Below are 14296 nucleotides of genomic sequence, written 5' to 3'. Positions count from 1 at the left end.
CTCCCCGGCCCGGCCCGGCCCGTGCGGCTCCGCACACCTGGCCGCCCCGCGAGGCTTCATTAGGCCGCGCCTGTGCCGCCCCGGCCGGCCTCGGCGGCGGGAGTCGAGAATGGAACCCACGGAGGACCCCGGCAAGGAACTGCCGGGTGAGCGCGCTCTGGCCAGACCCTTGGGTGGGGTTTGGGGGGTTCGCAGAGAGGGGGCTGCCTCGGGCCACCTCGCCAGCCATAGGTGACCTAAGAGCTTGGGAAGGCCGAGGGGCTGGAGCGGGGTGGGGTGGGCGGGAGGCCGACCTCGCCTGGTGCTCCTCTTTGGGGTTACCATCTCCCCATGGGGAGGAAAACGCTGGCCGGGAGTCCTGGGAGTCCCAGGGCCCCTGGTAGTCCGGGTTCTGCACAATCGTCACCTTTCTTCCCAAGGCATATGACTGCAAAAGACCTGCGTTTATTGAGCCCCCCGTAGAGGCCTGCTCGCCCTCGTCCCAGCTTGAGACCAGTCCCCGACCCCATGCAAGTCCAGTCTAACATACCCTAGCAAACAACTTCATAAAGCACCTCAGCTCGTGACCTTCTATCTTCCTCTAACACGTTGTTAAAATGTCTTAAGGAATGACTTTCTCTCTCTTGCATTTTTCATTAAAATAGCAATAGCTCTTAGTCACTAGTTAGCATTTATTTACAGATACTCCAACTTACTTGGAAAAGATAAAGTGGCTTCCGGAAATGAGGGTTCTGTGGTTGGAAGTTGGGAGGTGAAGCTGGGGGCAGTGTGTCGGAACCCTGAGAACTCTGCATAGCGATTAGGAGAATGGAATATGTGCTCACTGTGCTGTGTGATCTTGGGCAAATTACTCGATTTTCTCACCCTCATTTCTTTATTTGTTAAGAGATATTAATAGTGCCTTCCTCTCAGGGATGAAGTGCACACCGTACTCATCTTTGGAAGGTGCTTAGTTCCTGATGAATCAGTCTGCTCAAAGAAAGGAAGAGCCGCTTTAAGGATGAGTGATCGCATTTTAGTTCTAGTTGGGTCACTCTTTCCTTGCCTGCAAAAAGAGGGGAGGCCTTGGAGTGAAGTTTTTCACTTTGCAGGGACGGGGAGGTGGGGCACCCTTGGGGGCAAGACAGGTTGGCAGAGACAGAGTGAGCTCTGCAGAAGGTGGAGATGGCTGTTCCTGTTGTCTCTGTTGGTGTTCTCGCCTGGGCTTCTGGAGACCATCATCTTGTCTTGTCCCTTTTCTGAGCAGTGATGTCTGTGCCTGCAGCAGGAACAGGGTCCAGGCACAGGAAAAGCAGAATCTCAATCATCTGTTTCTCTCTCTTCTCTTCTACCCTCTCCCCCAACATTTGTCCCTTAGAACACCTGAACAGATGCCTGTCCCTCAAACTCATACCCCTTGTGTCTGGGAAAAAAGAAACAGAGAAGTCACAGGGAGTGAGTCCCCCCAAATTCGTATTGCTCTCCTTCTGTGAGCTATGGTCCCCTTAGAGTTGCATATATTTGTTTAAATTTTTAATTTGATCCTCCCCATAGTCAAGTTAGGGAGGTAAGTCTGAAATTATTACCACGTTTGGTAGGTGGGCAAATGAAGGCATAAGATCCAACAACAAATCGGTTGCAGAGCAGGAAGCAGCATGTCCTCTTAGCCCGGGCTCTTCCTTCTACCTGGTGCTAAGGTCAGTGGGTGCTGCCTCCCCACAGGCCAGGACGGTGGAGGCAAGCCCCTGGCTGCTGGATCAGAGGAGGAGCTGCTGCAGGGGTCAGCCCCCCACACTCTGCGTGCCCCGAGTGAGGACCTGCCACTCTCTGGTGCTGTCTCAGGAGAAAAGAAGCTGCCAGAGGTCTCTGGAGAACTCACTGGGACCACTGCTGGGAGAGTGGGCCAGCCCCCCAGCGCCAAGGCTCTGCACAAAGACAGAGCTCTAGCCCCACCCAGACCCCAGCCCCAGGGGGAAGGTTGTTCCCTCCCAGTGAGAGAGGCGAAGGCAGGCAAAAGGCCCTATTCCCCAGCCCCCGGTAAGCAGAAAAAGCCTAATGCTGTGGGCCTGCCCCCCACGTCATCTCCTGGTGTCTCTAACTCAGTCCGTGCCACACACAACCCAGTGCCTTGTGGGTCAGGCCGGGGGCCCTGCCACCTGGCCAACCTCCTGAGTACGTTGAACCAGAACAGCCAAAACACAGACCAGAAAAAGAGGCCCCCAGAAATGACCTGCCAAGTTCGGAAAAAGACTCGAACACTATACCGCTCAGGTAAGTCCCTAAAGGTGAGGGGGAACTGAAGAGACCAGGTGTCATCCTGGGAAAGGTGGGGCTGTGCAAAGAATGTTGCCCCTGGAGACCAGAATGGTGTGATTAGTTCATATGTCACTTGGTCATGGGTTTTCTCTTGGCTGTGACAGTGCCACCACCTCTGACCCTCAGAAAGTGAGGTTGGGTCCAGGGTCGATGGATGAGGAAAGTAAAAGGCCACACAGATCTCTGCCACAACACCTGAGAGAGGGAAGGCCCGGCCCATCAGGGAGCTTAGTTGTAAGGCTCTGGGAAGGCCTGCAGGTTGGGGACAGTGGTTCCGTCTGCTGGAGACACCTGGTGGGCATCTCTCTGTGTCCTTTCCTGCCACATCACGCGTGTTCATCCTCCTCATGTGAGTTTCTTCTTCCAGACCAGCTGGAGGAGCTGGAGAAGATCTTCCAAGAGGATCACTATCCTGACAGCGATAAGCGCCGGGAGATCGCCCAGATGGTGGGGGTCACCCCGCAACGCATCATGGTAAAGGGGCTGGCTGACCAGTCACTGGGGGTGGAGAACCTAGCGATGGGACCTGCGTAGGAGCGGAAGTCAGGTCTCGGGTGTGGCCGTGCTCCCGTCTGATTCCACAGTGCTCCGGCCTCAGACTGCAGGGAGAGGAAGGCGCTGCAGAGACCTTAGAAGAGCAGCCTGGCGGAGGGGCGACTGAAGCACAGCAGCGAAGCGACCTCCTAAAGTCATGTAGCTCATCGCGTGACAGTCAGGACCTCCGCCTTAGTCTCTACCCCCTTTCGCAAGTTCAAGTGCCTTTCTTCTATAGGTGTGGTTCCAGAATCGCCGGGCAAAGTGGCGAAAAATGGAGAAGCTGAATGGGAAAGAAATCAAGGACAATCTGGAAGCTCCTGCCCCTGCTCCTGCCTCTGTCCCTGCCGGAAGTCAGTGCAGGTAAGAATTTCCCCTCTTCCTGGATCATCCTTGCACATACAAAGTGGGGTCCAAGCTGGGATCCTGGGGTGCAGAAGGAGAGAGTGTTGGAAGGCTGGGCATGAGTCCTAGGGTTGTTGGCTAATATTTAGAAGAATTTTGGTTGGGGCAGAGTTGGAAAGTTCCTATAGGAGGCAGAGTTTGAGAATCTGGTGTCCCTTTTCCTGCACGAGGCTCCCGTGTAAACCCAGAGACCCGCAGAGCTCCATTCTTCACTCTCTCTTCAGCTCTACGGCTGAGCTCCCACCCCCTGTGCTCATGGACCCCGAGCCTGATACTTTTCCTCAGGAGCCCCCTCCAGATACCTTTCCAGGTGAGCTCCCACCTTCAGAGGGTTAGCTGGGAGGAAATGGCAGCTAGTGAAGATGGGGGGTCCTTGCTTGATAGAGGTGGGAGCGGGCCAGAGCTCTCCAGCGGGGCCCACAGGGGGACCTGGGTGCCGCTTGTCCTAACACTCAGCAATCCCGGACCTGCCTCCCCTTTTTCTTACCCTTATAGCCCCTCTTTGTCTTCTGTCCCTAGAGCCTCCCATGCTGCTGACATCTGACCAGACTCTGGCCCCAACCCAACAGAGTGAAGGGGCTCAGAGGGTGGCAGGAACCCCTCCACTCTTCAGCCCCCCACCTGTTCGAAGGGCCAACCTTCCTTTTCCCCTCGGCCCTATCCACACCCCCCAACTGATGCCTCTGGTGATGGATGCTCCCGGCAGTGACAGCAGCCACAAGAATGGCCTCTGTGGGTCCTGGGGGACAAGGTAAGGAACTTCAGGAGAGGGGTCACTTGAGTTACCTTGAGAGGGCTATAGAGGGAGAGACCATAGATAGACCCTGGGAGGGAAAAGGCTTAACCGAGAGGAGCAAGGCATGGTATACGTGATGGGGGTTAAAGAAAGTGGATTTGGGTGGGACAGTCTAAGATGCTGCAGTGACAGAGCAGAGATGGGTGAGAAGTGAGCAGGAGGTGGTGGCGGCAGCAGTGGTCTCGCAAGTCTGGGGGCGCGTTGGGGGTGGGGAGAGGTGCGGAGATGCAAGTCTGGGGGCGCGTTGGGGGTGGGGAGAGGTGCAGAGATGCAAGTATGGCGGCGCCTTGGAGGTGGGGAGAGGTGCGGAGAGGAAGGGCCTCACCTGTGTGTGGTGGGAATGGGGGAGCAGCCCAGCACCTCACTAAGTACTCCTCTGTCCCCCACAGCATCACCCCCCAACCCACCTGCTCATATCTGGAAGAGCTGGAACCTCAGGATTACCAACAAAGCAGCCAGCTGGGGCCACTGCAATTCCCCCAGGCCCCGCAGACCCAGTTTTCTTACCCCCACCCCTCGCCCTTCCCCACGCCCAGCTCGCTGACACTCCCTCCACCGGAAGACACGCTTTTCTCCTTTCCCTGCAGCCCCAGCGGGGGCACGTCGCAGGGCTATTGCCCAGGCCCATCCTCAGGGCAGCTCCTGCTGCAGACGCCTGCTGGGAATATGGGTGAGTTGGGGCTGGAAGGCAGGGTCCCCTTGTGATAGAGGCAGGTGAGAAGGGACAGAGAGCCACGTTATCTGGAGAGGAGACAGAGGCAGGGCCTTTTGCTAGCCCCTACTTCTCTTTATTAAGCTCTTCTTAAGTTACACGGAGGCTTCAGATAAGTGAGAATCGGCCCAAGAGCTCTGGAGTTTGGCATTAGGACCCAGCTCAGCCAGTTACTAGCTCTCCTGAGTCTCAGTTTCCTGGACTCTGAAATGGGAATAATAGTTCCATACCATATAGGGATTCGGTGAGGATTAGAAATAATCTTACTGAAAATACATGGCACTGAGTAGATGGCAGCTGATACTAGTACTCTGCTGGGCCACTTGGACCTCTGAAGTCCTGGAAGCATCCATCTTACCAAGACTAAATTCTAGCAGGAGAGGAAAGAGGTGTCCAGGTGGTTCCCGGTCTCCTTGCTGCGTGCGTGAGACAGCACTTGTCCTGACCCATGGTCCCCTTTGTGTCAGAGGACCTCCAGTCCAAGAGCATGTCTGGCCCTGAGGGGAGAGCCTGGTGCTAGTGTTTCACACAGACTCGTGCTGGGGTCCTAAGCTGTATTTCAATGGAGGAGGAAAGGGGATGCAGTTACAGACACATTGAAAGATGACTGATACTTAGTCCTGTGCAATAATTTCTATACTCTTTGACCCCACAGGTACAGTCCCCTGGAGTGACCCCTACTTGCCGGAACTGCCCTTCCCTGGTCTGTTCTTCCCACAAGCTCTGGGGCACCCCCCGGGAGGAGATGGCTGCTTCCCCGATCTATTTCCAGCTCCCTGTGCTCAGACTATGAGCAGGCAGGCTTCACCAGGCCTCGCCCGGCCGCCTGAAGGGGCCAGACCAGGAACGGGGCCTTTATTCCTCAAGGCACAAGAGGAGCAGCCTGGCACTTCCCTGAAGCAGCCCTCAGCCCTGGAGGAGGTCAGAGAGGAAGACAAGGACAGCCACGGCCCCTAGCTGGGGGTCCGCAGAGTGGGGAGAGGCTTCTCAGTGGAATGGCCCTTTTCCCCACGCCTGTATGTGGAGTCCTGAAAAGAGAGGCTGGCCCGTCTTACTTTTGGATGTTCTGTCAGTTTATGCTGTTTCCTTTCCTTGCTAGGCAAATGAGCCAGAGTGTCCGCAGAAAGCAGTAACGTAGTAAACCTTTGGGTTCTTCTCTGGGCTTGCATTTCCTCACTTGTGCTAATTCAGAGCTCTGTTTCCTTTGTTTCCTTCCACTCAGCGGACCATTTGTTGACGTAATCCTCAGGTGAGGTCTTCTCTGCGTGTGATCGCATGGAGCCTGCATCTTCCCTAGCCACTGGCCCATCTCTCCCACTAAAGAAAACGTTGTGCATCTTGGGCTTTTCCTTCAGTCCTGCCATTAAGTCATGTCTATTCACAACCCTAGGACTGAACCTGAGCAAGTCTGATTTTGGGCCTCTCTTTGGAATTTGGGCCCTGCAGGGATAGGATCACAAGTACACCTGAGGATATTTGAGGTCAAGTCTCTAGAGTTATAAACTATGATTTATTTCCCAAATGCTCTTTATTTTGAGGGGAGTGCCCAGAAGCAGATAGTTAGTAGACAGTTCTCTCCTGCACAACAGTGATGCTACCACATCCCCAGTCTCTGAGCAGAGACCTCACTGGGCCGGGATAAAGGATCCAGGATCTTTTCTGTCTCCTCCACCCAGCTTGCAGAGATGCCAAAGTCATTTTGCCAGGCACCTTAAGAGTTCACCTAAAATGATCACTAGCTGTTTCTTACTTACCTCTTAGCCATGAACTGCAGTCTTACCTCCACTGATTTACAGTTACCCTTTGAAGTTGGGTGCTAATCTATGGAGCTGTGGTGGTGGGTGGAGTTGTGGGAAGAGGAGGAAAAGAGAGTTTAGCAAAGATCGAGAATGTCTCCTTGGCATCTGAACGATCGGTCAGGAGCTCGGGAAGGAGGGGACCCCAGTGAGGATACGCCCCTGAGCTTCTCCCCCCTGTTCTTTGCACAGAGCGGCGTGGCACCCACGTGGAACTTGCATAGCTTCCTTCCATTCTCTGGCAGTGAGCCAGATTAGGCAAATGACAAATTAGGCAACGAATGAGGAAACATCCATTAGACCCTATTTGTTCCCTACTTGAGATCCTGCTTTATTGTAGAAAGGGCTAAAGAGAGCATGAGAAGGAGGGTGAACAGCCCATCTGTATAAAAAGGGGAGCGGGGGGGATGTCCTGGAGACGCGTCTGAGAGGGCCAGACAGATGAGGGAAGAGGCTGTAAGAGAAGTAACAAATCATCAACTGGGAGACGGAGGCAGAAAAGAGCCCTAGAGTAAAATCCTTCCCGAAATACTTTTTAACAGAAGTCAGGCACAGGTCTGGAGCTGGGGGAAGAGACCCAAGGGTAAAAAGAACAGGTAGAGGGGAATGAAAGAAGTGGGGAGGTATCTGCAGAGGCCATGCAAGCGGGAAACAGAATCTAAAGGAAGCTGAGAGCTGACTGGACAGGAGCATGAATAAGGAAAGGGGAAAAGTCAGATTGTTCTAAAGATCAATATTCTAACACAAAGAAGAGCAGTGCTCAGGATTAGAGAGATGGGATGGAATGAATAGTTAGGAAGACACGTGCAAGCTCATGAGAGAATGAAAACCTGCAGAAATCCCCCAAAGGATGTGTGTGGAGGGAGAAATCAAGAGGAAACCAGAGGCTGGCTTGGCTTGCATGTCATAGGGCAGTTAATAAAACAGAAATGCAAAGGTGATGGAAGAGTGAGTGCCAGCTGAGTGCTTGCGGATGCAAGGGACAAGGGGGTATTTGGGAAAGAGGCAGAGAGAAGATGAAAAGGAATTTGGGGGAGAGCGGGTGAGAGCATCAGGATCAAAACGAAACTCCAGGGAACTAAATGAAGGTGAACAAGACAGGCCAGGAGAAAACGGAGGCTCACAGGAAGGCCATAAGGGGGACGGGGAAAGACCAGTGGCCACAGGAAGGCAGGTGGCCACTCTTAAGTCTGCACGTCGTGGGAGGCAGAGGTTCATCTGACCCAGGGGACAGTTAAGTGGATCTACAACCAAGGTGGGGATTGCTACGGTGGTAGCAGATGGGAGTGTTCCACCGGGATGGCATGGACATTTCTAATAGGGAAAATAGAACAGACATAGACGATCTGAATGACATCATCTGGAGAAGACAGTGGTATTTTAAGAAGGGGCTAAAGAAATATTCCACTGCAAGTTGAGTGATGGGAAGAGAAATACACATGAGAAAGTGCTGGCTGTTAAGCAACTAGACTAAAAATATCCTGAAACCAGGGCCGTGGTGTTGATTTACTTCAGTGGCAGCTCTATAATGGTTTGGAGGTGGGGTGGAGAGACTGCAGTAATTTAGTTATTTTTAAATTTTTATTTACAGCTGCTATTTCCCTGGGATCAAGCTACTATCTGATTAAACGACTTGATACATGGCAATTGTATAGGAAAGTATCTGACATACAGAAAGCACATGATAAATGTTAAACCCATTCCTCTTTTCCTTCCCAGTGCTTTTGGGCTATGATTTGACCTCACTATTTGGGGCTATATGTAGCACCCCACATCTGGTGGCCCCACGGTACCCTGATAGTTAGGATTTGAGGGTTGCTGATACAAATCACTTCATGTGCATTTGGTGTGGGGCAGAGGGAGGGTGTCTTTCTGGAGCTCCAAGTGCCATGACTATTGAACAATATACAATATTTTTTTTTAAAAACCTGTATTATAAGGAATTATTAACTTACATCCATCATAATAGTTCTAGGATCATACTCCATAAGAACTAAAAAGGAAAAACATCTGGAAATTGAAGAGAAACTTCTTAGTTACACGAATCCTTGTGTTCGTATATCTACGTAGGGTTTTACAGGTTTTACAGACCAAGTGTTGAGGAGCTTTCGTGTTCTGTCATCTCTTATTGCCACTGAAGGATTCCAATAACCAGGATTCAATATCTTTAACCTAGGGATTAGATGTATACATTGAAATCCTGAATATCGTGTGTTTTGGTACATAACTGAGTCTTTTGAAGCACACATTTCACGTATCTCTTTGTTTTTACATTCTGTCTCATGCCACCCATGAAATGGGCAGCCTACAAACAGACATAAGGGGGAAGATGGGAGACTGCAACCATTCTTTCCGTATGCCACCACAATATTTGGTTGCTTTCAAAGCCCTGCAGGAAGGGTAGATATTTTCTCCTCCAGGTTGTAATTGGTTTTGGCTCCAGCCACTCAAGGATTAGTAGCAGCTCTGTATAGAAGAAATACAGCATCTAAAACTCAGAATTGAAGGGTGATCAACTTCAAGATCTGCCCATAACATGCAACTCTTAGATTAAAAGTCCGAGACAATCTAATAGTGACTAAAAATAAAACGAGTTAATTGAGATTTAAAAATGAACAATAGACTCAACGAAGAGAAAATGGTGGAGACTTCTTAGAAGCATAGAAGAAAACCTTACAGGCTGTCAAGTCCAAGCCCCTGACATACATGAGTCTCCTGTACCCGACAGTCCATGGAGCCTTAGTCAGTCTCGATTTTCAACTGGGGGGCTGAGGGTGGGGCTAACTCCCTTACACAAGAGCCTATAGAATTTTTGAACAGCTTTAATGTAAAGTTCTTCCTGCTACTTTGCAGCAAGTTCATGTTCTTGGTTCAAAACTTATTGTCAACTATGACCTCTAGGTCATTTTAACAGAAGCTGTTCTAAAGCTGGTTCACTCACATTTTGTCCTTGGAGAATTGACATTTCAAATATAAATATACGAAGATTTATGTTGCCTGTTCAGTTTCATTTTGTTAATTTTAGCTCATTAGCTTAAGATGGTCTGGAGTTCTTAGGTAACATTAGCCATTTTTGCAATTTTGTTCTATCTGCAAATTTGATCAGTATGTTTTGTATATTTTATAATCCAATCATTGATAAATTAGTAAACAGGACATTTTGGCATTCCTCTTTGAAAATACTCCATTTGTGGGCACTTAATTTGAGTAGAGAGTTAAGGTAGCTACAAATCCTCTTTAATTGTACTATCATCTTGGGGTACCCTTTGCTATCTACCACAAGGATTTGGGGTAAAAAAAAACTGCTGAATGACTCAATAAAATGAAAACATATTCTCTGTATAGCCCTCTGCCAATTTAACATTCTTGTAGACCTAACTACATAACAAATTAGATTAGTTTGGTGTGGCTTATTCTTAGAGAACACCTTTTGTCTTTTATGGTTATTTTTCTATCAAAATGTTCATAAATCAACTTTCAATAATCTTATAAAAGTCTATAAGAATTTTACATTAAATTTATTCTCCTTTAGTTTCTATAAATCATCTCTGAAAATTAGGGTATTTGCCTCTATTACGTCTTAGAGACTCTCTCCTGTTCTGCACTGGAAAACTTATAGAATTATTTAAACCAGCTGTAAGACTTCTGTTTGGGTTTTAAGTCCATCTAATGTTTTTTCATCCGACCCTTTTAATTTCTAGAATATTTTCCTTTCTTTGAGAAGACAGTCTGAAATAAGAATCAAGTGTTTCTGCTTTCTGTGTATCATATGTTGACATTATAAATGTCTGCCTCTTGGAGCACTTTCATCTTTTTTTTTTAAAGAAAATGTAATTTTATTAATATTTTTTACATTCTAGGATGTTGTTGCAGAGCAGTTGGGAGAAAGTGGGAGAGGGCAAAGGGGAAGGAAATGGGATAGAAGAAGGAGGAAGGAGGAGGGGCGGGATTGAGGCCTGTGGCAGCCCCCACATTCCCACAGGGGAGACAGGAGGGCTTCCAGCAGTGGCTTGGTCATTGCCAGCCTGGGTGCAGATGTCGGGAGATGGGAGTGGCAAAAGCCCTGGCCCCCCACCGTCCCAGCTTGGGAACCGAAGGTCCTTTTTTGCGGCAGCTTAGTGTTTGTCGCTGGACTGGCTGCAGATGTTGGAAGGGCATGGCAGACGCCCTCAGCTCGGGAGAGTCTGGGGCACTTCCTGCGGCAGCTCGGTTGTCACCACTGGGCTGTCTGTGGTTGTTAGGGCATGGCTGAGGTCCGAGGTTCCCTGCTGCCCTGGCTCTGGAGGCCTGGGGCACTACCTGTGGTGGCTCAGTGGTCACCCTGGGGTTGCTGCGGGTGTCAGAGGGGCATGGCCAAAGCTTAAGGCTCTTCCACCCCAGGTCAGGAGAGCCCAGGGTGCTTCCTGCAGTGGCTCAGTGGTTGCTGCTGGGCTGGCTGCGTGTGTTGCGGGGGTGACCAAGGCCCTTCTCCCCCACCCTTGGGACTGGTTGCAGGTGTTGGGGGTGCATTGCTGAGGCCCCCAGTCCTCCCTGCTTTCTGGCTTGGTAGCCCAGGAGACTTCTGGTCCTTCTAGGTGTTATAGGTGTTCTTTGGTGAAATGAGAACTTTACTAGTTAATATGAAACCTTGTCTCCGGTTGTAGGTACTTTGTTTTTTCTTTCATTTCTCTGTTGTATTATTTGCTGTTCCCACCATTTAAACTCTGCTCTGGAACTAACTTGTCCTTTCCTTATTTCTAAAATGGGGACCTTCATGTGGGGACCAGTACTTGAGCTCTGTGGTTGGTCTAAATTGCTGTTTTGTTGCTGATTCCCTAGGGAAAGCTTTTTGTGCAGTTCAGGTTTTTTTTTTTTTTTCCTTTTTTGTCTTTTTTACTCACCGGTAATGGGATTGCAACCCTCGGTGTCGCGCCCGCACCGGGGACTGGCAACGGGATCGCAACCCTTGGTGTTGCGCCTGCACCGCGCTCAACCAGTGAGCGGGAACCGGTCTCCACATGGGATCCGAACCCTCGGCGGGAGTGCCGCCGCGCTCCCAGACGGCGCACTCTCCAGTGCACCACCGGGCCGGCCCAGCAGCTCAGGTTTTAATGTTTGACTTTATAGGTACTTCTGGCTCTTGAGAGATCTGGTGCACCTGGGTTGTGTAGAAACTCTGGTCTGGGGCTGAATCTTTTCATCAAACTGCACCCCATGCAGTTCTATATTCCTGACCAGTCTCCTCTGAGTGGTCCTTTACCGATTGGGGTGCAGATCAGCTGTCCTTGCTGTGCCCCAGTGTTCTCCCTGTGGGCCTGTCTCCCCTACTGCCCATGCTGCAAACGTTTCCCATGGGACAGGCCATGCTCTGGTCCCTTGCGATGACTCATTGGCCTCTGAGTGGCTCCTTTTTTTTCAGTTGTTGTGACTCCTTGCTCCTGGATGAATCCACGGGAACCCTATTAGTGGTCTTGCTGTCCTGGGGACCACTAAGGCCCTCTTCTCCCCTGCTGCCTCCAAGCAACTCCATCTGGAGGGCACAGCTGCGGCTTTTGCTGGCTCCTGCTCCATGTGCTCAGAAGCTCCAGCCTGGATGCAGCTGGGGCTCAAAATGGTCAGAGCAGTTTTTTCTTCCTCTCATCGTGGCTTCTCCCATCTTCATGAACTCTGTTGGTCTCTCCTCCTCTTCCCCTGAGCTCTAGTGGCCCCAGCTTGGCTGTCATTGCTGTTTTATAGTTGTAAATTGGTTGATTTGTGGGAGTGAGTGATGCTGGGGACTGTCTATTCCACCATCTTGACCAGAAGCCCTGCACTTTCATCTTTTCCCTGTTCTTCCTGTCCCAAGTTTGGCTTTATTGTGATCATTGCTAGTGCTATTGTTAGTACTGGTCTTTAGCATGTTTTGCAAGAAGGACTTTGTTCCAGGCTTCACACTTTAAGATACTATCCTTGGAATTCCAGTGTGTGACTCCTTTTAACTTTTACATCTTTTCAGCCCTTTCAAAAACTGGGCTTGTCTGTGTAGTCACATTGTTACCTTTTTGGGTGACTTCCTTAGTTGCTTGTTGCAGTTATCTGTGATTATACCTGTAGAATTTCATTTTTGATAGTTCTCCATCCCTCTGAGCCATCCTCCTTTGGAAGATCTTGCGCTTTTTACAGGCATCTCTAGCTTTTGCTTTGGTTTTACGTGGAGAGAGGGAGAAAAGTTTCTCCATGCTGCAGAGCCGTGGTCCAGCCACTCCTTCACTCAGATCACAGGACAAACACAGGACAAACACGTCTCAGCCTTGCTCCTGCCTCACCTTCCTCCCACCATCCTCTTGCTGTCCTCATCAGGCTCTGAGGGTGTAACCTCTGGACTTTGCAGGTGGCCAGAGCAGAATCCTTCCTTGCAAACTCCAGAAAAATATCTGTCTGTTCCTCCAACTTTAGCTTTCATTACAAAAAATTTTCCACTAGATGGCAATCTACTATCAGTTTTATCGTGGTTCTAAACTACTCTTATAGTAAGAAAGCCCGTGCAAATTCTTTCTCAGATCTTTCTCCAAAATGCCTCAGAGCCCCATCCTGTCAACTGATTCCAGGTTCAGAGTCATTGGGGTTGTAGCTTAATTTTCCAGATAAGATATAGAATGTCCAATTAAGTTTGAATTTCATTTAAAAAAGAAATAATTTTTAACGTATATTCCCTGCAATATTTGGATGTCCTGTGTTTTTATTTACCTAATCTGGCAACCCTAGGTGTAGCACTTTGCTAAAGGTGTTTCATCCACAATAGCTTCGCAGTTCAAATAGAGATAGTCCCAGAGGTGGCATCTATATCTCTCCCCAGTTTTCCTGTGGTTGAGGCTCCTGAGCAGTCCTGGGCTCATTGCTGGCATTTTAGTGCTCTCCTTTCCCCTTCCCTCATCATTAGAACTCTTCATACAGGCTCCACAAATGTCCAGAAAAATAATTTCCTCTTATTTTCCAAAATCCGTTTCATTCCTATTGTATTTTCTGTTCCTGTAAACTGAATATTTTATATTATTTATATAATTTTATGAAGTAGACTATTAAAATTTATTTTTAAATGTCTATTCAAACATCATTTGCATAAACAGAACACCAAAGGGAAACAGACTACAAAAGATAATTTGGCTATTAGGAGTAAATATGATTCCCTGGAAGTGAAGCGCCTCCTTCATTCACCCAAAAGTAGAGTCCGGAGGGACAGTGTGGGAGACTTAGATTTCTCATATTTGTAGTTTAGTTCATACTCTTCTCTCATAAGTACCCTTTCATTTGAGTTTCATAACAAAGCCCTGAGAAATCAAGGCAGATATTCATTCCCTCATTCAACGGGGATTTATGGGCACTGAGAGTACCTGGTGAACACAAAGATGGACAAGCGTCTTCCCAGCTTTCAGGGATCTGCCAGTCTCGATGGAGAGTCTGACAACACAAATGACCATCACAGTACAGGGGCAGTGCTGTGCAGGGCCAGCCGTGAGAGCAAAGTGTGACCAAAGGGGCAGGGGACAGCCATGTCTGCTAGGGCTGTCCCAGAAAGCTTCCAAATCTAAGGCACTAGACTTCACATAAGCAGAGAAAGGAGGAAGGGATATTTCAGGAAGTTATAGCGAGTGTAAGATGATTGAGATTGGAAAGATGATCAGGAAATTCAGAGTGGGAGGTTTGTGTGTAGAAGAGGCTGGAGCAGGGGCCGTGGAGGAGGACGGGCTGGTGAGGGAGACTGGGAAAGGCCTTAAATACAATGCTAAGGACTGTATTCTT

The 14296-nt window shown here is 49.5% G+C and overlaps 1 protein-coding gene across 1 annotated transcript in view; it reads left to right on the top strand.

The window, feature by feature from the left end:
* NOBOX (NOBOX oogenesis homeobox) overlaps positions 1-5892 on the top strand; it is a 12728-nt gene extending 6836 nt beyond the window's left edge. The window contains 9 exon segments of the mRNA XM_008587079.1: positions 887-945; positions 1702-2250; positions 2663-2777; positions 2830-2857; positions 3008-3192; positions 3459-3544; positions 3754-3985; positions 4420-4700; positions 5398-5892. Of these exon segments, the coding sequence (XP_008585301.1) occupies positions 887-945; positions 1702-2250; positions 2663-2777; positions 2830-2857; positions 3008-3192; positions 3459-3544; positions 3754-3985; positions 4420-4700; positions 5398-5699 (1837 nt within the window). The 3' untranslated portion in view covers positions 5700-5892.
* Positions 5893-14296: the final 8404 nt, after the last annotated feature.

The sequence above is a fragment of the Galeopterus variegatus genome, unplaced genomic scaffold (genome assembly GCF_000696425.1).
Source record: "Galeopterus variegatus unplaced genomic scaffold, G_variegatus-3.0.2 Scaffold4244, whole genome shotgun sequence".
NCBI classification, from domain to species: Eukaryota; Metazoa; Chordata; class Mammalia; order Dermoptera; family Cynocephalidae; genus Galeopterus; species Galeopterus variegatus.
The sequence above is the reverse complement of the archived record's forward strand: the minus strand, read 5'-3'. Positions and strand labels throughout refer to the sequence as shown.